We start from the raw sequence: 25,477 nt of genomic DNA on the forward strand, positions 1-25,477 counted from the left end.
CTAGGGGGTATTTAGCATCACTGATAATTCTTTACTTTTCAAGATAAAGAAAACGTAATATTCACATCCCACAATATCGTCTTGATAGGGGAGCTCGTGTGCTTGGTGTTGAGAGATGTTTTAATGGACCGAGCTTATGTATTAGGGAGAACGCATTTTTGTCTGTAAAATGGTAGCGTCATCTTAAACTAAAATTCTTACAGATGGGTACATTTACTGTTCATTTGCCTCACCTGTAGCATTATTTACAATTCCATCTCTAAATACAGGTAGTACGGTGTTGAACAGCTCTATGTCATCGTCTCCAGGGTAACGGTATCCATGGCGATTTAGATGCCAAATCATGATAGGATTGCAACCTAGAGATACGTTTAAATCGTACGGTATACTACGGCTTTAAAATGCAGCATTGTCATATATTTCTGTCTTAACGTCACCCAAAACTATATACATGTTTGCACTTAAATTTTATTAGTGATTCCTAAAAACGAGATAACCGTCAAATAAGAGTATCTGATGTTGATATTTATTTATCAATTTTGAAAAAGCAGGAAAACATGGCCCTGGATGGGCCGGCTGAATATGACCCTGAAAAATGTTTGTATTTTAGAAGGCGAGCGGTGCCATTTGGTACGGTTTAGAACTATGATTCAGCTAGTCAAAGTTCTAAGAGGGGACCTTTGATGTGATTTTCTTTAGAAATCGAAGATGGGGTCAGGACCCCCCGGACACCCCCTCTAAATTCGCCACTGAATAATGTGCCAGTGTAACAAAAGTGAGGGTCCATGTAACAGAAAGTCCGCCACCCATTTACTTGTAACCCAGCAAATACATAACGTTATTATAACGTAACCATAACGTTAATTTTACCAAAAAAAAACGTTATGGCCACGTTATGGTAAAGTTATAAAACGTTCTATGCTTGCAGGGTAACGTTCTATGCTTCAACTCAGTTGAAAATGACCATCTATCTAGCTAGAGACATATCTGTGAATATCTGTAAAAATCTATCACTCACCCTGGTAGAGGGTACTTTCAGGGAATGGTTAGGGTAAATCGGACCTACTAGTATGTGGGCCAATCTCTAGGAGGGCGCATGGGCCTATACCTGTACAAATGAATGGGAAGCGGACTCTCTGTCATGGGGGCTCTCTGACACGTTACGCCGGTATGTCACAAGACACGCTACATAGTCATTCAACAAAGATAAGATGTGATATATGTGTAACAATGAGACAGACACTCGATCTTTGAACATGATAAGTGCATTAAGTAAATAAACGAAAATTAGACGCTGGTGCTTCAAGTCGCATCATTTACGTTAAACATTTATATAGCAAATTTATTACTGGTTATATCTAAGCTTTCTTTTAATCACGAAGGTATACGCCATATCAAAACCGTTGACAGAATCACGATCCATAAACCCGATTTTGTGTTAATTTTTTTTATAGTTTTTGAGCCAGCTTCCTCCCCAACTTCAAAGGTGCTTACTTCCCCGTTCCCATAAATCAGTATAACGGGCAAATCGAAACAAAAGCAACTCATTTTAAAAACCCTATGCTCTACCAATTATAGCAAACTTGTCCTCGTCCACCGTTTTATATTTTCTTATGTCGCTCAGCAAAAATTCTTTAGCTTTGAACCGCAATCACACCCTCTGCCAAGACCATAGATTGATGTTCACAAGATATTCACAAATGTTCCTAGCTTATTCATGACAATTTTTACTACTGTCCAACATGAATTTTGACATGGAATTAATTCCATCACTCAGTAGGCCTATAGTATGGAGCACCCCCTTCCCAGAATCACGATTCATAAACCCTGAGCGAAATCCTGAACGCGCAAGCGCTCACATACAGGACGAGGAATTAATCGACCCTTCGCCCGTCCTTTCCTTGGACATCTACTCGAGGACAACTGCTCACCTTGCTCCACCGAGTCGGTATTCCTTGTTACACTTCCATTCCAATTCGCCGGTATCTCCTCGAAGGCCGTCTTGGAACCGTATAACCGATATGGGGATTTCTCAGAGGTGTAACACGGCACCTGCTCAGTGTTTAAGCTCAGAAAGCAAGAGAGGAACCCCACAACCAAAGCCAAGGTGAATCTCGAGGTTACTGCCATTTTGTGATAAATGACGCTTCTTTCTCGCTAGTATAATGTTTTTTTAAAGGAGAAACCGCAAAGATGTAATCTCGCCTGTTGCTGTTACGTTGTGGTCTGTCGCGTATGACGTCACACAGGTCGAACCAACGCAGGTTTTAGGTCCTGGATCAGAAGACAAGCGCAAAATAACGCATATCGTTAATCATCGTTAAGTTCATCAACAGTAACCATCTCTAAGGCACAACACAGTGAGGTTATATACCCAACAACACATTGTTTACCTTCGTGTTAGTAGTTATCGAGGACCACCCTGTGTGTCAAAGGTCACTGTAAACTCATCACGTAAACGTATCAGCAGTGACCTCTGTTAACGTAAAGTAGGCCTTCTCTCTGACCGCAGGGTGCGCTAGTAGTCTTTTTACACCGATACTTTACTTACGTATACTACATTTCTGTATTTTAGAGGTCCCTTATATCAGAGGGTAAACAAGAGAGCACAAACCTGGGAATTCGACTAAACTGTAGACATGCAGGTATGCATGTATCTACATGTATGATATATATATATGGCAACGACCTACGCAGGAGGCGGAGTTATATGGCGTGCGGGCTTTACCTCGGGCACAAATGAATAAATTTAGCGCACACCATGTACACGGTACCTATAATATATGTCCAAACCAAGGTAATAAATTTAAGCGTTGCTCAAAATATATGTTATTATTATTATCATTATTATTATTATTTTACTAAACATGATAAGAATGACATTAATAGGGTAAACTGGGCCAATTTATAGTATGTACCGTTATTTATAGCCAAGACTTAAAAAGTCTTTTCTGAATTAAATTTTCTTTGTTTTACAATTATGTATGTTGGCTAAAACGGGAGTGAACGTAGGTTGGGAATTGATACAATACTATAAAAATAGTTATAATTTTCAACGATAATTCTGGATAAATAGTGGTGCTGACCAGCCCATGTAACATTTTGCCCTGGACCGTGGCCTCTGGATTTTGTTAAACGGTCAAAATAAATTTACGAAAAGAAGAGCTTTTGGTTTAATGTACTGCAATGGCGGATTAATGGAGGGGAGGGGGGGGGCAAAACAAGAACGTGTTCTATATTTGCCGAGTAAAGTGATCAAGATAACGTTTTGTCCTTGTTCTTCACGCTACAAGACACCCGTAGCAAAACCGTACCATGGATCCTCGGCGCATTACTCACAAAACAGAAAATCCACATGTACCTGTATGTCATACTGCTACTATAGAGCTATAACTTTTTTCTCTAAAATATTAATATGAACGTAAGTTGCAGAAGCACCTGTTCGTCAATACATCCAAGTTGCTATTGCTACGTACTTGGACCTCACAACTGCTAGACAGCATCTGCGGAACACAAAGTATTATACTTCCTCTCTCTAATGGGCCAACCCGCTTCTGCTGCTGTCCAAAAATGTCCAATGAGTTACTGTAGGTGACACGACACAACAAGAAGGGTAAATCCATATATTATAACGCCTGCATTAGCCACTTGTGCAAAACATGCAGACGCTCACATTATTAGCACACAGCGTTCGTGTTTTCTCAGATTTGTGTTTTCTCATTCGTTTTACACTAGAGAGAGCGCATGGTTGGAAAAAATGGTTTAATGATAATGTTCGTGAAGGGGACAATCGATACAGATTTAGCAATAACAAGAAATATACGGTCTACGTGTTCGTTTCTAAAGCCTCTTATTGTTCATTCATCTTCTTTTACATTTAAGAAATTGTATATTGAATAACAATGTAGAAAGCTGAAACGCATACAATATTTACACATCATTTCAGACACAAGTATGAACAGTTTAAAGCAATCCATTTTAACCACTTAAATTAACAATAATCAATATAGTAAATACTTATTCAGACGGTAAAGTATCAGGACGATTTTGCAATGTCGATTAAAAAACTGCTTCGCTCCCTCTCCTTCAGTTATCCTGAGATTATGAACGTCTTACATTTACCCTTTGCAAAGGTCACAGGTTTTACTACATGTTCACATATATTTCTCTAGCTATTCACTACTAACTGTGCACATTTCAGTTAAATGATCAGGTAAGATTTATTCACAATTAGGTCACCTCAGAGTCAGCGTCTGGTGGGAGAAACAAACATGTTACTATAAGTATCAAGCAAGTCTTTTCCAGTCATATGGTTTCTGACCTGTACGGTAAATACTGGTCAGCATTCCATGGGATTTTTTCCATGTCTGTGTAAATTGTATTTTATGGGATATCCACCGCAGTACAATGAATTAGCTGAATTAAAATTACAACGGTAAAATTTATTTACCGTCGCGCAAGGAAATCTACTTTAAAAATAATTTACCACTCTAGTAAAAAATTAATGACAAGAATTTTGGTTATTCTTCTACATCATCACAGTGGTCTCGACCTCTTCTTATACCTAATAACAGGTTTATAAGGCGTGTGGATCATGGTGGTATAATTCACTGAGGGGAAATACCCATCCACCAGGTCGAATTCATATTTTCGAAGCAGGACGGACCATATCGTTTTGATCTGGGCATAGGCGAACATTTCCCCAATACAGCGGTGGCGTCCAGCTCCGAAGGGAATGTAGGCAAACTTTTCACTGTTGGAAGTTTCGTCGGAGAGAAACCTGTAGCAGAAGGAAAAGAGAGGTGAAAAAAGTGTATGTGGTGCTGGTTTCATGGTCTAGAAAGCAAAGGAATGTATAAACATTGAAACACCTTGCGCAAATTGCATTTTTTTCATGATAAAAAGATATAATAAAATTGACACATTTATAAAATATTTAAAGATATAGTAAATCGAACATTTTATAAAATACATAAGGACACTGAAAGTATTAATTAATCAATTTAAAATATTTTACATCAGGCATAAATTAAGATAATTAACTGCACTGAAACCAATGACGTATAAAACCCGTCTGACAGTGTGTGTGTCCGAGAGAGAGAGAGAGAGAGAGAGAGAGAGAGGCTACTGGCTACCTGTCAGGTCTAAACTGGTCATTGTCCTGTCCCCATTGGTCTTTGAGGCTGTGGTTGACAGTTGGTGACACACATACCTGGTGACCTGGGGGTATTGTGTATCCTTTCACTTTCTACAATATAATATCATAGGCACAAAATTACTGGTAACATGGAGAATAGTTTTAAATGCAATTTCAAAAGTGAAAGTCAAAGTGCAAGACTATTTGGACAGGTTTTTAATTTCTGAACTTCAAAAAGACTTAAAAGAAGAGAAATGTATTGCTATTATGCAAAACATAGTCATTAAGAGCAGAAAATGTTTACTATTATACAAATTCAACTGTTCAATTACATTGATCAAAATACCTAAAATATTTTGCAACACCTTATCTTAGAGAACATTTGGATAAACCCATCGCACTAACTGGATCAATCCAACTCTGCCAGAGATTCTCCCCGAGTGCAATCATGTCTGACACACCTCCAACTGCTGGGGGGGGGGGGGGGGGGGGATGTATGTAGCCAAGTGCGCAAGAACCCCTTGCTACTCAAGAAAGCACGTAAGACATTTAAGCAGATTACACCGAATGCAAATTACCTAGAATCCCCTGCAAAGTTGGATCGATTCAGCTGGCACGATGTTTGAATTTGAACTATGAATTTAATTTAATCCTCTACTTTTACCTGTGGAGTTTTGCACTCTCTCATAACCACCATAATAGGAGGTCTGAGCCTAAGAGTCTCCTTCAGACACCTGTCCAGGAAGGTGAGGTCCTTCAACTGGTCATACTGTAATGGGGGCAGGTCTGACCCACACACTGACACCTGCTCTTCATATAATTGGTCCTAAAGAGAAAAGAATTAAATACATGCACACGATTTAAAAAAAAAAACAGAAAATTTATGTTTTTAGAAAATTTTAAGATTGGACACATTTTAAACTTATAAAGAACGATATAATTTGACATTTTTCACTTTATTTTCAATACCATTACTTTTTTATATAAACTAATCTTTTTAACTTTGTCTTTTAATTGTCAAGTCCACAGAACAAATTTTCTGTGGATTTTACACTAAAAAAATATGAGTGGATCTTTAAAAAAAATACTTAAAATTCAAGCATCAAAAGTTTGCCCCAGTACAGTGTGGGGGGGGGGGGGGGGGGGTCCAGGGGGCACAAATACAAGAGCCAAAGAGATTTGGATAATGTTTCATTCCTACATATGTATGTATCCACATACATAATACAAATTAGTGTTAACAAAAATTATTTCAAAATATTAGAAAAAATAAAATAAAATAAAAGGTACACAGTACCTGCAACATCTGTGTTGACAACATGTACAGATCGTGATGGTAACTTAATAAATAAAATGCCCAACATAATGACCTTTTATACCCAAAAATGTATATTACACATTAATTTATCATAATTATAAATAGAAAAGAAGAATTGTATTTGACTCTCAGTTATACCTTGAAAATAATAATATTCACAAACCTGAATATCTTTATTTTTGGCCAAGAAGAAGGCTAACCAAGCACTTGTTGTAGAAGATGTATGCTGGCCAGCCATTAAAAGTCCCAACAACATACCAGCTACTTCATCATCTGTGAGGTGACGCCCTGTTCTAAAACGAAAAATATCCAAAAATCATAAATAAATTAAATAACAAGGCAGCAAAGCTGTCAAATGTACAGACAAAAAGCAGGAAATAACTATGCACAAAATAGGCTACTGTCAATTCTGATGCAAAAGTACATTATGTTAAACTGCAAATTCAACATCAAATTTTAATTATGCTCAACAGGTAATACCAATGTAAGTAAAATGTGTAACAAGCATAAGGCTTCAGGCCCATGGGAGTTCAAGTTCACACTTTGAAAATGTATAACTTCCAGAAAAAGAAGCCAATTAGACTGCTTTTCCAACTCAGGCTGCATTTTAGTCCTGTATTTCTTTTCTGAACGTTTGGCAATCATCAGTAACATGGTTTTCCCATAATGGTCATCATGGCAGCAGCACCCAAAATTGTGTTTTCTTCTATTCTGATGCAATATTACATAGTGGTTAACAGCATAATGACCGTCAATTTTTAATAATAAAATATACGTATCATGGATTTTCAGAAAATGTGACTAGCATGGGTCTTCAAGCCCATGGAACTTCAAAGTCACACCTTGAAAATGCCAATATGTGAAAAATTAAATTTTCACAAAAAAAAATGTTTAACTAGCAGAAAGAATTACCAAACAGACTGCATTGCCTACTGAAGCTGTATTTTAGTCCCATGTTTCTTTCCTGTAAGTTTGAGAACAGTAAGTGACATGATTTTTCTTAAATGGTCATCATGGGAGCAGTGCCCAAAATATTTTTTTTCCAAATTTTGATGCAATATTACATAACGTTTAACAGCATAATGACCATCAAATTTTAATAATAAAATATTAGTATTATGGATATTCAGAAAATGTGACTAGCAAAGGTCTTCAGGCCCATGGAACTTCAAAGTCACAACTTGAAAATGCCAAAATGTGAAACAAGACAGCACTATTCTGAAATGGGTGTATTTCCAGGGGCGGATCCAGAGTTATTTTCTGACAGTCTTCCAATTTATCTTTGTTGATCCATCCTCCATTTTTGACCGTCTTCCGACAGAAAAAATTACATACCCGTCAATGTAAACTTGAAAATCTGACCGTCTTCCAGAAGACCCAGAAGACGCCCTAAATCCGCCCCTGATTTCCATTTTTAACACTTTTTTAACATAAAACAAAATTAACAGTTTACTGCCATTTTTATATGATCAACTAAGAAAATTGATGAGATGTGAAAAATATCAATAGAACAGTGTCAAATGTCCAATTTCCTCCATTCTGAGTTTCTGAACATAGTGAATGATTGAATCTTACAAACTGCAATGATATGAGTTTATTTCCATTTTTGACACCTTATTACACAATACACGATTACAAGTTTACCATCATTTTTACGTAATCAACTAACAATGTTGTAAAGATGCAGGAAATGTCAAACAAACACTTTTACGTATCTTATTAATTAAATAATGAGACTGTTAACATGCCTAAGAATTGAATCTAAGGAAATGTGAAAAAACAGCATAACTTATAAAACAATGGTCCGATTATGCTGATTTTCGAACTTGACCTGCGTTTTAATAAGATTGATTACTCCTGTGAGTTTCATGACAACAGGCCTATCAGTTTTCCTTGAAATGTGTTAACAGTGTTGCATATATGCTGAAAAGTGAAAAAACAGCATAACTATTAAAATAGTGGCCCGATCATGCCGATTTTCGAACTTGATCTGCGTTTTAGTAAGATTGATTACTCCTGTGAGTTTCATGACAACAGGCCTATCAGTTTTCCTTGAAATGTGTTAACAGTGTTGCATATATGCTGAAAAGTGAAAAAACAGCATAAATTATACAATAATGGCCTGATCATGCTGATTTTCGAACTTGACCTGTGTTTTATGAATATTCATCAGCTCTGTAAATATAAAGCCAAAAAGTAAAACTGTCTTCCACTTATGGTGTTAACGCTGATAGTGCACGGCGACGGCGACATGATCGGCGACGGCGACGGCGACGACAGACGCAGGTGATGGCAATATGTACAGACACATCTGTGTCTGTACATAATAAAAATATGATGGGATCTTGTTTTGAACTTGACCCTTTTAGGATAGAGAAAAATAACCTTAAATGATAACACTGCTTCCCAATTACAAGAGCAATGTAGGACATAGTTTCAACTTTGGCAACACAGACAAACATCACTTTCAAAGACAAGATATTATAATTTAAGGGTGCATTCCCAGGGATTAAGATCGATCCAGAGATTTAAATTTAGATCAATCTAACTCCATGGGGGTTCACGCAAAAATGCAGTCAGCCGAGTGGACACCATAGTTAATTACCCCCTTACAACTTTTAGTATGCGGAACAGACGCTTTAGCCAGCTAAGCTGACAGAAAATATAATCTAGTGAGACTCCCCACAAGGATAGATCGATCTAAAATCTATGGGAATGGGGTCTAAGTGTTTTTGCTAACTTTAAAATGTCATTTAATGCCTAACCTGTGCTACAAATAATTTCAAAGATCACCATTCAGCACGTGTTTAATAGTCAGTCACTTACTTATAAGTAGAGTCCAGTAGAGTCTGCAGCATGTCATCCTCTTTTTCCTGGGACTCTCGCCTTTTAGCAATGGCCTTGTAGAACACCTGCTTAATGGCTTTGTGAGCTGCATCCCTTTTTCTATAAATATCAAAAAGTACTTACTTTAAATCACAGAATCTGATCCAGAGGAAGGAAGAGAGAACCACTATTTTATGAAAGAATCAGTTGGAGGGAATATCAATTAGAGAAAAGTTTTTGCTTCCAACCTTTCTTTTTCTTCATCTCTTCATTACATAATCCTAATATATCTTATATAAATGGTTGATTTCCTTATTGTACAGATTACTGATTTTTTTCTTATTTCTGGTGAAAGAACAATTCAATTTAAAACATTTGCCCTCCCCTACTTTTATTCCTATCCCCCAGTAAATGAGATTTAATCGTTTAAATTTATAATTTTTGTTTGTTAAATTCAAAGGTATACCTAAAGCTGGGGAGTGGCAGCCATCCAGGTAAAAGCCAAGCTGCATGGCTGAACCCACCATCTAAATCAGAATACAGCTGTGCTACTTCCTCATTTAGCACTGATCTGATCTCTTTTCCTGATAAAAAGACAAAAATTTATTACACTTCCTCATTTAGCAATCTTCTGATATTTCTTATTGGAAATTAGAAAAAATATTTTGAAAGCAAAACCACAGTGACTTTTATTTCAGAATTTATAATTACTGAATGATTTCATTTCTGTCAAATGATATGGTATGAGAAATGATCATTATTTTAATTAAAATGTCAACCTAGCGGTATAGGACAACAAATATTTTATCTATATAGAAAGACTGCATTGATATAATCAGGACAACAAATATTTTCTCTATATAGAAAGACTGCATTAATATAATCAAACTGTTTTAAGAAAAATTATACCATGTAAGCAGCGACTGGCAGTTAAGATGATCAGCTCTGACAGAGCTACAAATATATCTGAAAGGGGAAAAAAGAAGAGAAAAAGATTTATATTAATTTCGAAATAACGTCTTTAATTTATACCTTTTACATAACCTTTATAACATGGAACTGTGAAAATATCAAATTAGCCCCACATTTTAACTTTGCAGATTTGACGATTATCTATCTTTTTGTCTGTCTGGTTGTCTGTCCATCTGTCTCCCTGTATGAAGTCATGAAAAATGCTTACTCAACATTATGCTTTGGTCCCACCAAAATATAAGATAAGGGTGAATAATACGCAATCATGATCATTTACTGACATATTTATTTCATGAGTATCTTTTACTAATAAAAAATTAAGATAAAATAAATTGTATATTTCACCTCTCTCTCCTGCATCTCCCCATCTTTTGAAATATTCCACTGTCTCTTCTTCTATCATAGGGACATGTTGCTTGAAACGGGCAATGTTCAGACCAGTCTTAAACATCTTTTTCTGCTCTAGGAAAATCTGGAAATTCCACCATTAATTTGTCCATTTTTTCACAAATTAAATGTTGCACACTTATTTTAGTCAATCTGCATTACAGATGTTTCAGGCCTTTTTTTATGATATGAAATTTTTTTACTAACATTAAAAATAAGAGAAAACAATCATAATTTTTTCACACATTTACACAAATAGCAAAGAAAATATAATGTCAGAGAATGTTTAAAAAAGCAAGTGTTTTAAAAGTGCCCTGATCACCCTGAACTTCCAACTCACATGATTGGGGACATCATATGCCACTCCTCTTCCAAACACAGGTGTTGTCAACTTGCTGTAGACCTCCTCCGCATTCAAGTTTTCATTCTTGCTGTTAAACAGCAGTGCTGATGCCTCAGATCCTACCAGAAATGTAAATGTCTTCCCCACCATTGTGAAGCTGAAGACAGGGCCATGCTGGTAGAAAGAAATGAGTACTGTATGTATATAATAATAATAATAATAATAATAATAGTTTCTCAAATGGCACATTCAATTAAAACCTCCATATACCCTGTGGAAAAAAAAGCTAAAATGTACAAAAACACTTATCAAAAGTATCAAATTACAATCTAAGAGCTACTAATCATAGTATACTTACTACCATCTGTTCGTAATGTGTGTGAGTGGATGCTCCGTGCAAGTGCGGATGCATGCATACCAGTACCTGTACGTATGTGTGTGCATGTGTACTAGTATGTGTGCATGTGTGTAATGTATTTGCACATGCATGCCAAAAGTGTTCTCCATTATTCACAGTCACTGTTTATATTATTTTACTTGAACTTGTGAAGCTGTAGTAATAGTATGGTATTATACAAATTTGTGAGTACCTTTTCATAAGCCTCTGTTAGGAACTCGAGAGGGCGCTGGCCAAAACTGACAGCTTGACCAAGCCATGGGATGCTGGACGGTACTTCAGGTGGAAGATTTTCCTGAAAATAATGATTTTGAAAATAAGCATACACTTCTAAATCTTTGTAAAGTTTTTGGATAAATTACGTAACATATAAATTTTAATTAAGATGGAAATGCCTAGTATTAATTCTACATTCCGTACTGTACATAAACTGCATATTTCAATATTGCACAGTAATTCAGAAAATGTCATGACATTTTAACTGATATTCAAACCGTGCCTATGATGAGGGGATGGGTGGATGGGGGTTGGGGGGTACATGTATCACGCCGTTCCCACTCACCGGTTTCTTTTCCAACAAACTCTTGAACATGTAGGCAACGACCAAAATCACCACTGCTGTGACTAAGACCAACGTCGTAGGGCTAAAATCCTGGATTCGATCCATGGTCGTGTCTACAAAGGTGCTCATGGTAGCCTCGTTAATTCTGTCTCAGTTTTTGAGCAAAAAAATCAGGTGACAGAAAACTGGGAGAAGTGACATTGAGGGGAATCCTCGTATCGCCTGATTCACCTGATGCCCTAGAGCACATTGCATGTCTGAGTATTCATCCGCAACTTTTTCATAAATAGATCTCAATCAAAAACAATTTCACTTCAAAAATGATATAGGCATGTAAATAAAAGACAAAACATCTTAAGCGATTTTCTTCTTATTTCTTTTGAAGTGTTTTAAGGCAAACAACATACGATTTTTATTGGGGAATCCCTTATGCGGAAGAATTTTCTTAAAATTAGGTCAAAGTAACCAGCCGCTCAAGAAAAATTCTGATTGGTTGAATTCACATGGTCCAATCTGTCGTCTAGCGGGGGTAAATCCTAACATTTCAAATAGGTCAATATCTCAGGTGATGTTATAAAGTTCACATTTATAGACATTTTTAAACTAATTCCTGTGCTGGGTTCGTGGTCTTGCTCACGTAGGTCTGGTACCTGCAGCAGAAACACAGGTATGGGAAAAGCAATTTACATAATCTGACGTGTACCGAGCTACTGTCCAGTAGAGCACAATGATACAAATTTTTAGATACCCTGTACACAACATGTAATCGTAGTGCATTTGATTTGTGCGTGTAGCGTCGCTGCTGGTATCAGCGGTTTTAACCTGGGTTCTAGTTGCCTAAAAATGGGAAATTATTTGCTTATGCAACATTTGTTTGACCACCAGTCTTTTTAGCTGAAGCTAGATTATATAGGGGTACAGGTAATTCCATCACTTTACCAAATCCATGCACTGGGGTATTTAATTGTTATATGTTCTTTAGAAACATTGACATGTGTAGGCATACTATTAGATTGTTAAACCATTACTTCAAATTAGAATTCCGTTGATTATTATAACTTATTAATGTTTTAATTCATGGCATATATGGACTTAAATACTTGTACCTGTATAACAAAATATAATGATGTTAGTACTTGTACTCCCTGTCCCAGTAGTAGTGATCAACTATTTTAGAAGCTGTAAGTCCTTTAAAATAGAAAACTATTGATAGTTCATATTCTGTGCATCATTTTTATAATGCACTACACATTGCCATGTACCAAACATATATACAAGACTGCTTATACATGTAATTCATATTGCTAACATTTAAGATTAGTATCATGTTTGATTTAAGTGTAGAATGATAATGATGTTAAGAACAATAATTATTCATTAATTTTATTATCAAATTTGTTTATGCATGTGGAGAAGTTAATTCCTTTTCAGGCTGAGATACTGCATGGTGGCTCAGATGTGATGTCTTTCAAGTATAAAAACACTCTACGTAGAAACAGAGGTGGGCCTTACAAGACCAAACCTGCTACCGATCTCACCAGATGGCGACTGACTAACGTAGATGGACGTCAAACATGGAGGTACATACAAGATGCAGAAGAGCCCGAGAGAAAACAGACGGCTCTAGAGAAACATTCTCTTGGATTAGACACTGTAAGACATATACACACTGCTATAAACACAAATTTAAAATTTAATACAGTAACCGAACTAAGATGAAGTACTTTACCCATTCATTCAAAATTTATATTTGTTTTGCAAAAAAGAAAAATGGATGTTTTCTTTTCTCTCTTTAGAGTAGAGTGCTTTTAAACTTTATCCATTTTAAATCAAGACATCACCATATATAAACATTTGGAAACAATATCTTTCTAGCGAGTTATGTTGATTTATTTTAGCAAAAGCTTTCAATCAGATGCATATATGCCTTTTCTTATGAAAACTTTGTGTATGTGTGTTTGTTGGACTTTCACTGGTGTTTGCAATCATCCAGATGTCATGTTAAACTTGATGGTAACACTATAATAGTTTATAGACCTCTTATTAGCATGATTAACATCATTCTGATGCCACTCAAATTCACACACAACAAGCAGGCACTTGGACATATTTCAAAGGAAAACCTGAATGGTAGGCTTCCCCATAGTCAACAACTCCCCAACTTTTACCCTCTCTTTCAGAGTGATGTTGCCCCAGATTTGCCCAGAGCCCACACAGCAAAGGAGGCTGCATACAATGGCATCAAGTTTTATTCCAAGCTCCAGGCGGAGGACGGCCACTGGGCCGGAGACTATGGCGGCCCTCTCTTCCTAATGCCAGGTTGTTATGAGGATGATGTTTTAGTTTAAATGAATGTATTTTTGATTATCAAATTTCAGATTTTAACTTGTTATTTTATCGATAAATGCACAAAGCGATAAGTCAGAAAATAATTTCATCAGCTGTGAGATGTTACAAGAATTTGTTTCTTCAGTCAACTGCTAGAAATTGAAATTGTATCAATGTTTATGATTATGATTACAATTAATAAAAATGAGGTGAGAACCTTTTTGTAAGCACTTTTTTATTTTTTATCAGTTAAGCATTTTTAATTTAATTCAAACAAATTCAAGGTCTGGTCATCGTGTGCCATATCACTAGAACTCCCTTCACACCAGAGCAAAAACTAGAGATGATACGCTACCTGAGATCAGTCCAGTGCCCAGATGGAGGCTGGGGCCTGTAAGTATTTTGGAATTTTTAAATGGGGACTGTAAGCAGATTTGTATTTCTGAATGAAAATTGTTAGGAGATTGGATTTTATGACTGGGGACTATATCTAGTAATTTTGTTTGTGTGACTAGTGTTAGTAAAATGATGTGAATTTGTGGTTGAGGACTGTAACTTTATTTATTTATTTATTTATTCATTTTGTATTTTATTTATTTATTTATTTATTTATTTATTTATTTATTTATTTATTTATTTATTTATTTATTGGGTGGGCTGCATGCAATGATGAGTATGTTTTCTCAAAGTATTATGATACTGACAAAATGATGCATGACTACTTATAAATAATATTCTGGTTCTCTTTATATTACAATCTATATACCTGTGTACTCTGTGCATATGAAAAGTTATTTTCACAGAAATATGAGTCTTAATAAACCCATAAATCAATTATATCAAATGTTAATATTCCAGTCACATTGAGGGTCCTCCCACAGTGTTTGGCTGTGCTCTGAACTATGTGGTGATGAGACTGCTGGGAGTGGGTCCTGAAGACAGGGACCTGGTTAAGGCAAGACGCCTGCTGCATAGATTAGGTAACAGTTAGGTTGTGTTCAGAATAGAAGTTATCAGTTCAGCAGGATTGGTCTATTTCAGCAGGGATTCTGGTTAAAGGGCAGTCATTGTAATCAGCTTTATTGTCTGGCTTGCCCCCTGGTAACTTGGAATACTTTGTGGTCCATTATGCTGTTCATATTTCTAGGTTGAGTGCCAGTTGCACACTATAAAACCATCGAAGTAATTTAACTGTGCTGTGAGATCTTTCAGTGTTTCGAAATATGAAATAAACTTAAAATGTTTTCCAGGTGGTGCTGCAGCCATTCCATCCTGGGGAAAATTCTGGCTTGCTGTCATGAATTTATATAGTTGGGAAGGAATGCACTCCTTGTTCCCTGAAATGTGGTAGGTTTGTGGGATTAGCTGCTGTGTTGTTTGATTTTACAGTTATGCTTATTTTAATTATACTAAGAATAATAATTTCAGACAATATTTATAATACTTTATACTAAGTTATGTTAAAAATTATGCAATCAATGGCTGCATTCAGAGTGATTATTTCAGGTTATTCCCAACTTGGATTCCCATACATCCTTCGAAATTATGGTGTCACTGTCGCCAGGTGTACCTTCCAATGGCCTACTGCTATGGTGTGCGTCTCTCAGCAGATGAAGATGATCTCATCAGGGAATTACGGAAGGTAATAAATGCAGTAGGTCTTGCTATGCTCAGAAACTTTTTGGACTGGAAAATTTGTTCGAGTTTATGAAGATATAAGTTTGGCACTTTTCACACATAAAATTCCAGCCAATACTTAAGAGAAAAATCCACTATTGTAGACTTCAACCTCACTTTCTTTTGCGATAAACAATAATTTGAATGAAGAAGCTGTGATTCAGAAATGTTACCATTACAACAATAATTCTTCCGAGTCTCCATCTCCATTATGATTTATTATGGGCGTGCCTCAAAAATCATTATTAGCACAACTCAGAAATTAAATACTTAAAACCCTAAAACAGTTACGGTAATATGCCAAACAATTCGACCAAGATTAATTAATTAATTTCATGGAAATGTCAGTTTGGTCGAATTGATTAAAATACAGCAAATGGAAACCTTTGATATCGTCGGATTGTTAGGGGCATCTGCTAAAACGTCCATCTTTCCGGAAGTATTGCATTTTACCGGAAGTGTTACGCAAGATAAGCCGCAATTTTCGCCTAACATGTGTTTCAGGCATGTTTTATCCTCCTGAAATCTTATTTTGCTGTGTACAATATGTGCTAACATTACTTAACATTAAAAAAGACGACAATTATAATTTTTAATTATATATTTCCCTCACCTACGATCACTTTCATGATGCGCTTCACAAGTGGGACGAGTATTTCCCCGGAGACAGGTGTTGTAAACAAAGGCCGGTCACTTATATTTGAAACCGGTAGCTTCAGTGGACTTAAACTAGTTATGTGATTTACGTACGCCCTATTTGAATTTTAATATGACAACTGAAATCAACCTAATTGGTACTTTTTACCAGTCTGAGATCAGTTGTTTTCAACCCGCAAGGCTTGCTCAGCGTCGAGGCGTAGACGTACGTACTTCCGAAGAAAATTCAATCACCCGTATCAAAGAATACCAACTGGTACTCAAACGGAAATCAGTGTAACTTCAAATTACTATTAAGTATTTTATTTAAAAAGCATGTCATATAAAAACATATTGAGAAATGGCAAAATACGGAGCGTACCTGTGCCGATAGACATACAGTATCTTGCTTGCACTCTTCCGATTTTCTTACTTATATACTCTCGCTGTGCACAAACCACGGTGCATATTGAAAACCCCACTGATAAAACCCGAACGTAAAAAAAGCATTTACTTGTTGCCATAATTTTCACAAAACAGGTGCATTTATAATTTGACGTGAGAATTGAGCACATGCAGAAATGAGAGACTGGTTTTATCTGGCCTGCTCCAGCATAGCGCAAACCACATGTTAATGAAGACGGTCCCATTTTGGGGGAGGGGGGTCACAGGAATGGAGTTCGTCGTGGATTACGCTAAATATTATCAACATTTCATGCATCTGGGGAAATAGAAAGTGACTCACAGGTAACGTAAATACCCAGTGGAACTCTCTATGAAGCTCCCATAGAGTTAAAGAAGACGTCATTTTTATTGTTGACAAATCAGTTATCCATGCAGGTGAACAGCGACACGTGTTCGTCAGATTTTGACAGCGCATGGTATTTGGCGCCAAGAAGTCTGGGCGGTCGATCCCGCTGATCTTTCGGTCGATTGTAGTAAATGTAAGATCTTGCGGTGTTGACTTCAAGAACGTTTCCCCATCTTCATATATATTTCAATCGAACTTGAAAATAAATTGCATATTCTTCCCAAACTTTTTATTGCTAGCAAACGCTATATATGGTCTATATGAAGGTGTTTACGACGTATTCTACCCACTGTCGATATTTGGTTTCATCCAGAATTGACCTTTTTTTAACCCCCCCCCCCTCCCCAGTTACGGGCGTGATGAATCAGTCAGCGAGGGCAAGTCTGCTTAATTAGCAAAATTTGTATGTCTATAAGCACTATTATTGTCATCGGGGACAAAGGAAAAGACAGGTACGTCATGCTTCCAGATTAGATCTTCAATTAATTGTTTCTTCCTCATTGACGAGAGCTATTGAAAGGACAACAATTGACAAAGGGCCGAGGCATGCAGCATCTATTTCACTGGCTTGAAAATTTACCGAGTCTTGTCGACGATGTGGTCGAACAATCGGAACAAGAAAAAAATTCTGTCCCATGATTTTGACGTATGGACTAATTGTTTGAGCCCAGAAAAATTAATTTTATCAAATAATTTTTGTGGTCGGATTGACTGGGCCCGTCGAAATGCTTGGCACATTACCGTAACAGCTAGATGATAAGTTTGTCCATGTTTTTGGACATACCCGGTACATATTATGTATTGTACATCGTGTTGACATTTCTTAGAAAATTTATTTTTTGCTATATTAAGTCCTGTGCCTCTTTTAATTTGTGTCTTTAAAACCCAGCTCCCACCTTAATCTTTTTAAATTTCTGCCCCCAGGAGCTTTACACAGAGTCCTATGAAAGCATTCAGTGGTCATCACAAAGGGACAATGTGTCCAGTGCTGACCTCTATACTCCACATAGCTGGTTCCTAGACTTGGCATATTGTGAGTAATATATTAACCAATTATACTGTCTTTTAAATTGGCTTAAACCAGTCTTATAATGATAAAATTACTTTATGCTATTAATTAATATTGTGAGTAATTCATGTAACAGACTAGTCTTATTCTCAGACAGTCTGTGACAGTAGCACTGGGCTCATACCAAATATCATTAAAATTTAAGCCAGCCATTCACTTTTTGTGAATTTGTTCGAATGGCTTCAGTTTTTTCATAGGAGCCAGTCATTCAAATTTTGTGAATTTGTTTGACTATTGACTGCTGTTTCTTCTTTATGATTTCAGTTCAAAATCTTAGTTTCCTGCATTAGCAGGCTTATAAGTGTTTAGCACAGACTGCCTAGCTGGTTTTGTAGATATTTATAACTGTCATAGGTTGATAACAAAGAGTTATGGAAATGCTGATACATGTAGATGATTCAATAATTATTTTATCCTTGTATGTTTTCAGATTTCTTAGATTTTTATGAGTCACACCATAATTCATCATGGAGGCAGGCCTCCTTACATGAATGTTATACACACATTTGCGCAGACGATGAATTCACCAAAGGGATCAGCATTGGACCTGTTAGTTTGTTTATACATAAAAAATATAACTCAGACACTTTATAGTATGTTTAAATTTTGTAAAGCTTCTATAATGGCAATGCTTTAAATACTAGTTTAAAGATTTAGCTAATCCCTACTAGCAGATCCAGATAATAACAAAGATCTGTTTAGTTATAGCAAGTTAGGTGACACTTACATCTTATGTTACAGATAGAGTTTGAGAGAATTAAAAAAATACCAATTAGAGATTAAATTAATAATATTTTGAAAACCATATTGTGAATTGTTTTGATTAATTGGTAAAATGAATCATTAGTTAATATTTAAAACTCCAAAGTCATATAAATGTTGAGACAGCATTTACTTATTTATTTATTTTTTATTTTTTGCTTCAGATCTCCAAGGTCATACAAATGTTGATACGGTGGTATGTGGACGGCCCTAGCTCTGCTGCATTCAAACAACACCAGGACAGAGTACAAGACTATCTATGGTAAGTTGGGTATATATATATATATGCACCAATTCATAAACACACACACACACACCACATGTCTAGATTGTGCCTTGTCTGAATTGTTCTTGACATTGACTGAAGTATTATTCTTGTTAATCTTTTTTAAATGGTATTCATGCATGCCAGCACTTCAGTTCTTAGCAAATGATAATTTGTCATGATAAATAAATATTTTTGTTCACTTTTTAGGTTAGGACTAGATGGAATGAAGATGACAGTAGGTTTTTATTTATTATTTTTTTTTACTTTTGTAATTCAAATAATGTGCATGGAAGTTTTTAGAACTTTAGTTTTGGTGAAGAGGTTGGTAAATGAATCGTAGTATTGGACACATCAGTAGTCAGAATTATAATATTTATAGTTTCATTATTGCATTTTTGGTTTTATTTATTTTCCAATATTGACATGCATATATGTGATCTTAATTTATAAATTTTTGATTCTGAACAAATGCTGAAGACATCTTTCAGGTGATAAATTTAAGTTATAAGACATTATAAATGTTTTCAACAGGGTACCAATGGCTCTCAGCTGTGGGATACAGCTTTTGCTGTGCAAGCTTTTATGGAGGTAAATTGTGCAAGCTTTTATGGAGGTTAATTGTGCAAGCTTTTATGGAGGTAAATTGTGCAAGCTTTTATGGAGGTGAAAAACTAGAATGTAATACATCCTTTAGCCTTTAAACTTTTTGATACTATTGTCATTTAAATTCTGTAGGTTCAGTTTATGACCAGTTGAAAGTAGACTTTTTTGTAATTTAACTTGGAATTCACAATCTGGTGGATGAACAAATATGCAATAAAGACATCATTGCTATTTGCCAAATTTATTTCATTGTCTCAGCCATATTTTTTTTCAGGCTGAAGCATTTGAATACCGAGATTTCCAAAATGGCTTGAACCATGCTCATAAATTTTTGAAAAATACACAGATAGAAAAAAATCCTCCAGAATATCAGAAGATTTATAGACATCAGAATAAGGTACTGTTATTATTAATAAAATGATTGCTATCCATTTACACAAAGAAAATAGCATGAAGCAGAACTTGCTGGATCACATTTTTTATATTTTTAAAGTCTGACATGGGCAGAAGTCCTTGGAGCAAATTTTACATGGGCTAACTTTACCCCCCCCCCCCCTTCCTCAATTTTTTCAACCACATCTGTCCAAGCAGAAGGAGCTAAGTTAAATTCCTACCCAAGAGATTATTTTTTCCACGTGTGTATTACATGTAAAATTTGCTCTGCTGCACCTGATTGCTAAATGCAAAATCTATTTAAAAAAGGCTGTATTGATACCCCTCCAATTCAAAGTGCAACATGTTGCTGGGTCTTCATTTCAAATGCCACATGTATTTTGAATTTTAGGGGGGCTTCCCATTCAGCACCAGAGACTGTGGCTGGATAGTGACTGACTGCACTGCAGAGGGACTCAAGGGAGTCATGCTGCTGCAGGAGAAGTGTGATTTCCTCACGCAGACAGTCTCAGAGGAGAGGTTGTACCAGGCTGTTGATGTGGTGGGTAGCACACTCTTGCATGCACACACGTGTAAATTAATATACACTTGGACATGCAGCAAAACACACATTTAAGGTATGCATGCACACATGTATGCACGCACACACACACACACACACACACACACACACACACACACAGACTGACTATTGACTTCCATATCAAGTCCAAGAACAGATTTAAAGAACTATATTAATGCAGTGTTAGTATTAATTTTTAAAATAGTACCTCAACTGTAATACCAAAATAATACCACTAACTATTTATATTATGAGTATTATATAATATTTTAAATTATTAATGACAATTGTTAATTCAGTTAAATTTTTCATTTTTAGCTACTTAGCATGAAGAATGCAGATGGTGGATTTGCCACTTATGAAACCACAAGGGGTGGAAAGCTCCTAGAATTACTTAATCCCTCTGAAGTGTTTGGTGAGAAGATGAAAAGTTCTTTTAAGACACTTAATGCTTTGTAAAATGTTAGCCTTGAAGGCATTCAAAAAAAAGTGCAGGTACAATACTTTCTCTGTCAAGAACCAAAGTTTACTTAAAACTGTTTACAGCAGTTACCATTAAATTTTGCCAAGTTATTTATTACTGTTGACATGCTCTGACATTTTCTTTTTTTCCAGGTGACATCATGATAGACTATACCTATGTGGAATGTACCTCTGCCTCTATGCAGGCGTTAGAACACTTCACTTCCCAGTATCCAGTTTACAGAACTGAAGAGATACGGTAAGAGAAGTGGAAACTTATAAGACATATGCAATGCTTCTTGTACATCTGTTGCATTTTTTTATTTGTAATAAGAACGTGTAGAGAAAAAAAGCATGCAATCCTTTGGGAAATTCTGAGTTAGAAAAACTATCGATTTATCCTACTACATGTGTATATGACAAACAACAACTCACTACAAGATCACAAAAATTATCTTTTTGGCATAGATTCTAACGTATATGCTCATGTACAGGTTAATTATTGGCAACCTTTAAAAGTGTGGAATTACTGATTGAAAAAAAGGATAACAAAATTAGTGATTCCAATGATTGCTGTAAACGTTGCATTTTGTCATATTCTGCTGTTGAGTCTTGCCTATAAGAATGGAAGCAACACAGACACAGGTCATCCATATGTAATAACTGATAGTATAGTTTAATTGAAGGAACTGCCAGGTCTCTTTCCTCATATCTGTACAGAATATTTTGAAATGTCATTTTTATACAGTTTTGCCTTTTCGTTTCCAGGCAAACATTAGAATCTGGCCTCCAGTATGTGAAGAGTAAACAAAGGAATGATGGGTCATGGGAAGGGTACGTGTTGTCTGTCTGTTCAAATCTCCACTTTATTTATTTATTTATTTATTCGTTAGTATATTTGTGTTATCATGCATTTTAGTATCATGCATAATGCTTTCTGGTCACGAGGAGCTTAAAGCATATTAAGTTAAAAAAAAAAACATGGACAATCTGCCTTTTAAGGCCGGCTAAGTGTTAGACCAGGCTAAAGTCATCATGCTTTTCCAATAAGTGACCACTGTATTACGCGTTTATGCATTCAATTTATGTAAAATTAAGCATAATTTATGGTTTAGAGGCTTGTATTCAATAGTGCCTTACCAGCCCAGGTACATAATTGCATATATTTAGATGCTTTTCGTTATGTGAGGAACATTATTTTGTATTTATTTACTTTTGACTAAGTTGTTTTAACTGTTTTGTTGCAGGTCATGGGGAGTGTGTTTCACCTATGGTACTTGGTTTGGTCTGGAGGCATTTGCTGCAATGGGATATACATATGATACAGAGTAAGTACTGGTGCCCTATAGAATCTACAGCAGCCATGTGCCTTACTTTGATAGTATTTTGCATCCTGCTATGATATCAGAAATTGACTGATTTCCAGCAAAATGTGTAATTTTAGTTGCCCCACAATTCTATAATGAAACTATGCAAAAGAGGTAGTATATTGTGCATTTTGCTTGGAATGTGCAATATTGGGATTGGGCTTATGTCCTTTTGTTTGTTTTATTGTTTCAGTTTAACTTTAACTGAGTTTTACTTTAACTGAGTCTAAGGGTGCATTCCCAGATATTTAGATCAATCTAGAGATTTAGATTTAGATCGACCTAACTCCCTGGGGGTTCACGCTAAATTGCAGTCAGCCGAGCGTACACCATAGTTAATTACCCCCTTACAGCTTTTAGTAGGCGGGACAGACGCTTAAGCCGGCCAAGCTGACAGTAATCTAGTGAGACTCCCCACAGGGATAGATGGATCTAAAATCTATGGGAATGGGGTCAAAGATAGCTAATTCCAGAACAACTGTTGGATTTTTACTGAATTACATAATTGCCTTTTATGTTAGACAGCATCACAAATTACTTTTGCTTTATCAAATACTACAGCAGAAACCAAAAGAAAAAACAACAATTTATTCTTAAACCATGATTCTTTTTCAGAAATGTTCCACCTGAAGTGAGAAAAGCGTGCAATTTCCTCATCTCCAAGCAGATGGCAGATGGGGGCTGGGGGGAGAACTTTGAGTCGTGTGAGCTCAGAGAGTACGTCCAGTCAGACACATCACAGGTGGTCAACACGTGCTGGGCATTGCTTGGACTCATGGCAGTGAGGTAGGCAGAGGATGAAAATTACTGGTTTTAGGCACAGTAAAACTGCACATGCATTTCACTTACAAGACGTGTATGTTTACTTATGTTTAAATAAATATTCCCCTTCCAACGAAAATACAAGTGCAATTGATAACTTACTGTTTGAAGTCCAGACTATAGGCATAAGTCTGTTACATGATGAATGGCACACTGTTTGTTATATACAAGAGTGAAATTATCTTCAAGTGGCAATTAAATAAAGTAAGATAACATGATAGATATAATTGTTTTTAGATTTACTTAAAATTATCCTAAGAACTGAAGTGACACCAGTTCTAATGTATTGAATTTTATCAACTGTTTCAGATACCCAGATGTTGCCTTGATAGAACGTGGTATACGAGTGATCATGCAGCGACAGCTGGACAATGGCGACTGGCCACAGGTCAGTGGGGGACATTAGGTCATATTTAAGGGTTAAAGGTCAGAAATGAGGACATGGCTATAGCAAACTGTTGTCTAACCCTGCAGGTTTTGCCAATTGTCACAAATTATGTATATTGATTATACAATCTTCATCATGGAAATACTTTTTTGTCCAAGTCACTCTGTATTTTTATTGTAGTTTTAACCACTTTAAAGAAGTTACATAGTCAATGCTTCAGCTCCCAATGTTCATACTGTTTATTTATTTTATTTATTGCCAAATGCTAACATCATCATGATATTGATGAAAAAATTGGAAAAAATTTGAAACTTCTTTTTTCATTTCATCATAGTTTTGGCTTTAAAAGTTTGCAGCGCCTTTTCTTCTCTAGCATTTAATATGGCCATACACCATGTCACCATTATACTTTGTATCATTCCAGGAGAACATCAGTGGTGTCTTCAACAAGTCCTGTGCTATCAGCTACACCAGTTACCGCAATGTGTTTCCAATATGGACTCTTGGGAGATTTGCCAGAAAATATAAGATGAGCTCATTAGCAAATTGACAATGCTGGATGCAATAGGCTTTATGAGTTCTTTTCAAAATTTTTCAAATTTATTTATTTGCTGTTTTTTTATTTTTTACTGTGCCCTTCTCAGAATATAATGGTCCATATGGTCATGTCTCTGAACTTATTGGAAGATATTTCAAGTGAAGACACTTGGCAGTATTATTTTGGACTTTCAAGTGTACAGTATCTCTGAAGTGTAAAGAATAAAGTTAAATGACAGTCTGGTAAACTCAACACGTGGTTGTTTTAAATTGGATCTGACGTCATTATGAGACAAAATAAATGAATTGATATGCATGGCACTGCTTCAAAACACACATTTTTTGTTTTTATAGTAATGTAACCATGAACGATACCAAAGGTGCGAAAATATCTCCTGAAAGCTGATAAAATGTGGCAAATGCACAAAATGTCAGAGAAAAATGTATAATTTAAAAAAGTTACACCAAGGGGTATGCGTCTGGGGTCATAATTAGGGTGAAAGGATACCTTCAAAATATTACTTTATCAGTTTTCCTTATTTTTGATGATAAAATCCACTGGACGTTTTAATTATTGCACTGTCACAATGCCCATTCTTTTACCCGCATGGCCTTGATATTGCCTTTAAAACGAATGATCAGAGTATTACTGAATTTCTCAGGCCCGGTACGACTGAAAAGATGGCGAACTTAACGCTGATAAAATTGAAAAAAAAAATTAATAAAATGACCAAAAATGGATGTCCCATCTTTGGAAGCTGAATCAATCCTTAAATACTGGGAATGGGAATTATGTTTCAAAAAACTGGAAGAGTGGTTGTGTCATTATTAAGGAAGAAATAGAGCAAAA

The 25,477-nt window shown here is 35.9% G+C and overlaps 3 protein-coding genes across 5 annotated transcripts in view; 1 reads left to right on the forward strand and 2 right to left on the reverse strand.

The window, feature by feature from the left end:
- LOC106178973 (multiple inositol polyphosphate phosphatase 1) overlaps positions 1 to 2,295 on the reverse strand; it is a 6,069-nt gene extending 3,774 nt beyond the window's left edge. The window contains exons 1-2 of one of the 2 annotated variants that reach the window (XM_087014152.1): positions 1,932 to 2,292; positions 234 to 359 (exon numbers count right to left, since the gene is read on the reverse strand). In XM_087014152.1, the coding sequence (XP_086870278.1) occupies positions 234 to 359; positions 1,932 to 2,130 (325 nt within the window). In that variant the 5' untranslated portion in view covers positions 2,131 to 2,292. Of the gene's footprint in view, positions 1 to 233; positions 360 to 1,931 lie in introns of both variants that reach the window. The other variant, XM_087014153.1, reaches the window with a different exon arrangement.
- A 1,562-nt stretch (positions 2,296 to 3,857) lies between these two features.
- LOC106178983 (lanosterol 14-alpha demethylase) lies at positions 3,858 to 12,210 on the reverse strand. The gene is made up of 11 exons (XM_013562423.2): positions 11,943 to 12,210; positions 11,574 to 11,675; positions 10,981 to 11,157; positions 10,599 to 10,725; positions 10,191 to 10,247; positions 9,748 to 9,865; positions 9,282 to 9,401; positions 6,619 to 6,748; positions 5,802 to 5,963; positions 5,136 to 5,248; positions 3,858 to 4,780 (listed from the first exon to the last, which is right to left on the reverse strand). Exons 1-11 carry the CDS (start codon positions 12,069 to 12,071, stop codon positions 4,537 to 4,539), a joined length of 1,479 nt encoding a protein of 492 aa, XP_013417877.2. The 5' UTR covers positions 12,072 to 12,210; the 3' UTR covers positions 3,858 to 4,536.
- A 228-nt stretch (positions 12,211 to 12,438) lies between these two features.
- LOC106178984 (lanosterol synthase-like) lies at positions 12,439 to 24,880 on the forward strand. 2 transcript variants are annotated; one of them, XM_087013515.1, is made up of 21 exons: positions 12,439 to 12,609; positions 13,374 to 13,595; positions 14,123 to 14,261; positions 14,555 to 14,663; positions 15,129 to 15,250; positions 15,521 to 15,617; positions 15,777 to 15,912; positions 18,319 to 18,427; positions 18,894 to 19,012; positions 19,390 to 19,487; positions 19,701 to 19,728; positions 20,025 to 20,081; positions 20,371 to 20,493; positions 20,881 to 21,030; positions 21,370 to 21,466; positions 21,667 to 21,772; positions 22,282 to 22,347; positions 22,761 to 22,841; positions 23,496 to 23,666; positions 24,012 to 24,090; positions 24,515 to 24,880. In XM_087013515.1, the coding sequence occupies exons 2-21, from the start codon at positions 13,404 to 13,406 to the stop codon at positions 24,638 to 24,640; spliced, it is 2,205 nt and encodes a 734-aa protein (XP_086869641.1). In that variant the 5' UTR covers positions 12,439 to 12,609; positions 13,374 to 13,403; the 3' UTR covers positions 24,641 to 24,880. The 2 variants fall into 2 exon arrangements, with proteins under 2 accessions (XP_086869641.1, XP_086869642.1); XM_087013516.1 differs by having other exon boundaries at positions 12,473 to 12,494.
- Positions 24,881 to 25,477: the final 597 nt, after the last annotated feature.

This window comes from Lingula anatina, chromosome 5 (genome assembly GCF_051362555.1).
Source record: "Lingula anatina isolate TDL-2025a chromosome 5, LinAna3.0, whole genome shotgun sequence".
In the NCBI taxonomy this organism is placed as follows: domain Eukaryota; kingdom Metazoa; phylum Brachiopoda; class Lingulata; order Lingulida; family Lingulidae; genus Lingula; species Lingula anatina.

Excerpts from the sequence above, each read along its gene's own strand:
- LOC106178984 (XM_087013515.1), top strand. The coding sequence starts at position 13,404 with ATGTCTTTCAAGTATAAAAACACTCTACGTAGAAACAGAGGTGGGCCT. Across the intron at positions 19,488-19,700 it reads AGAGTACAAGACTATCTATG|GTTAGGACTAGATGGAATGA; the intron begins GTAAGTTGGGTA and ends TTCACTTTTTAG. Across the intron at positions 21,773-22,281 it reads TACAGAACTGAAGAGATACG|GCAAACATTAGAATCTGGCC; the intron begins GTAAGAGAAGTG and ends TTTCGTTTCCAG.
- LOC106178983 (XM_013562423.2), bottom strand. The coding sequence starts at position 12,071 with ATGAGCACCTTTGTAGACACGACCATGGATCGAATCCAGGATTTTAGC. Across the intron at positions 9,866-10,190 it reads TGCCAGTCGCTGCTTACATG|GAAAAGAGATCAGATCAGTG; the intron begins GTATAATTTTTC and ends TCTTTTTATCAG. Across the intron at positions 5,249-5,801 it reads GAGAGTGCAAAACTCCACAG|AAAGTGAAAGGATACACAAT; the intron begins GTAAAAGTAGAG and ends ATTATATTGTAG.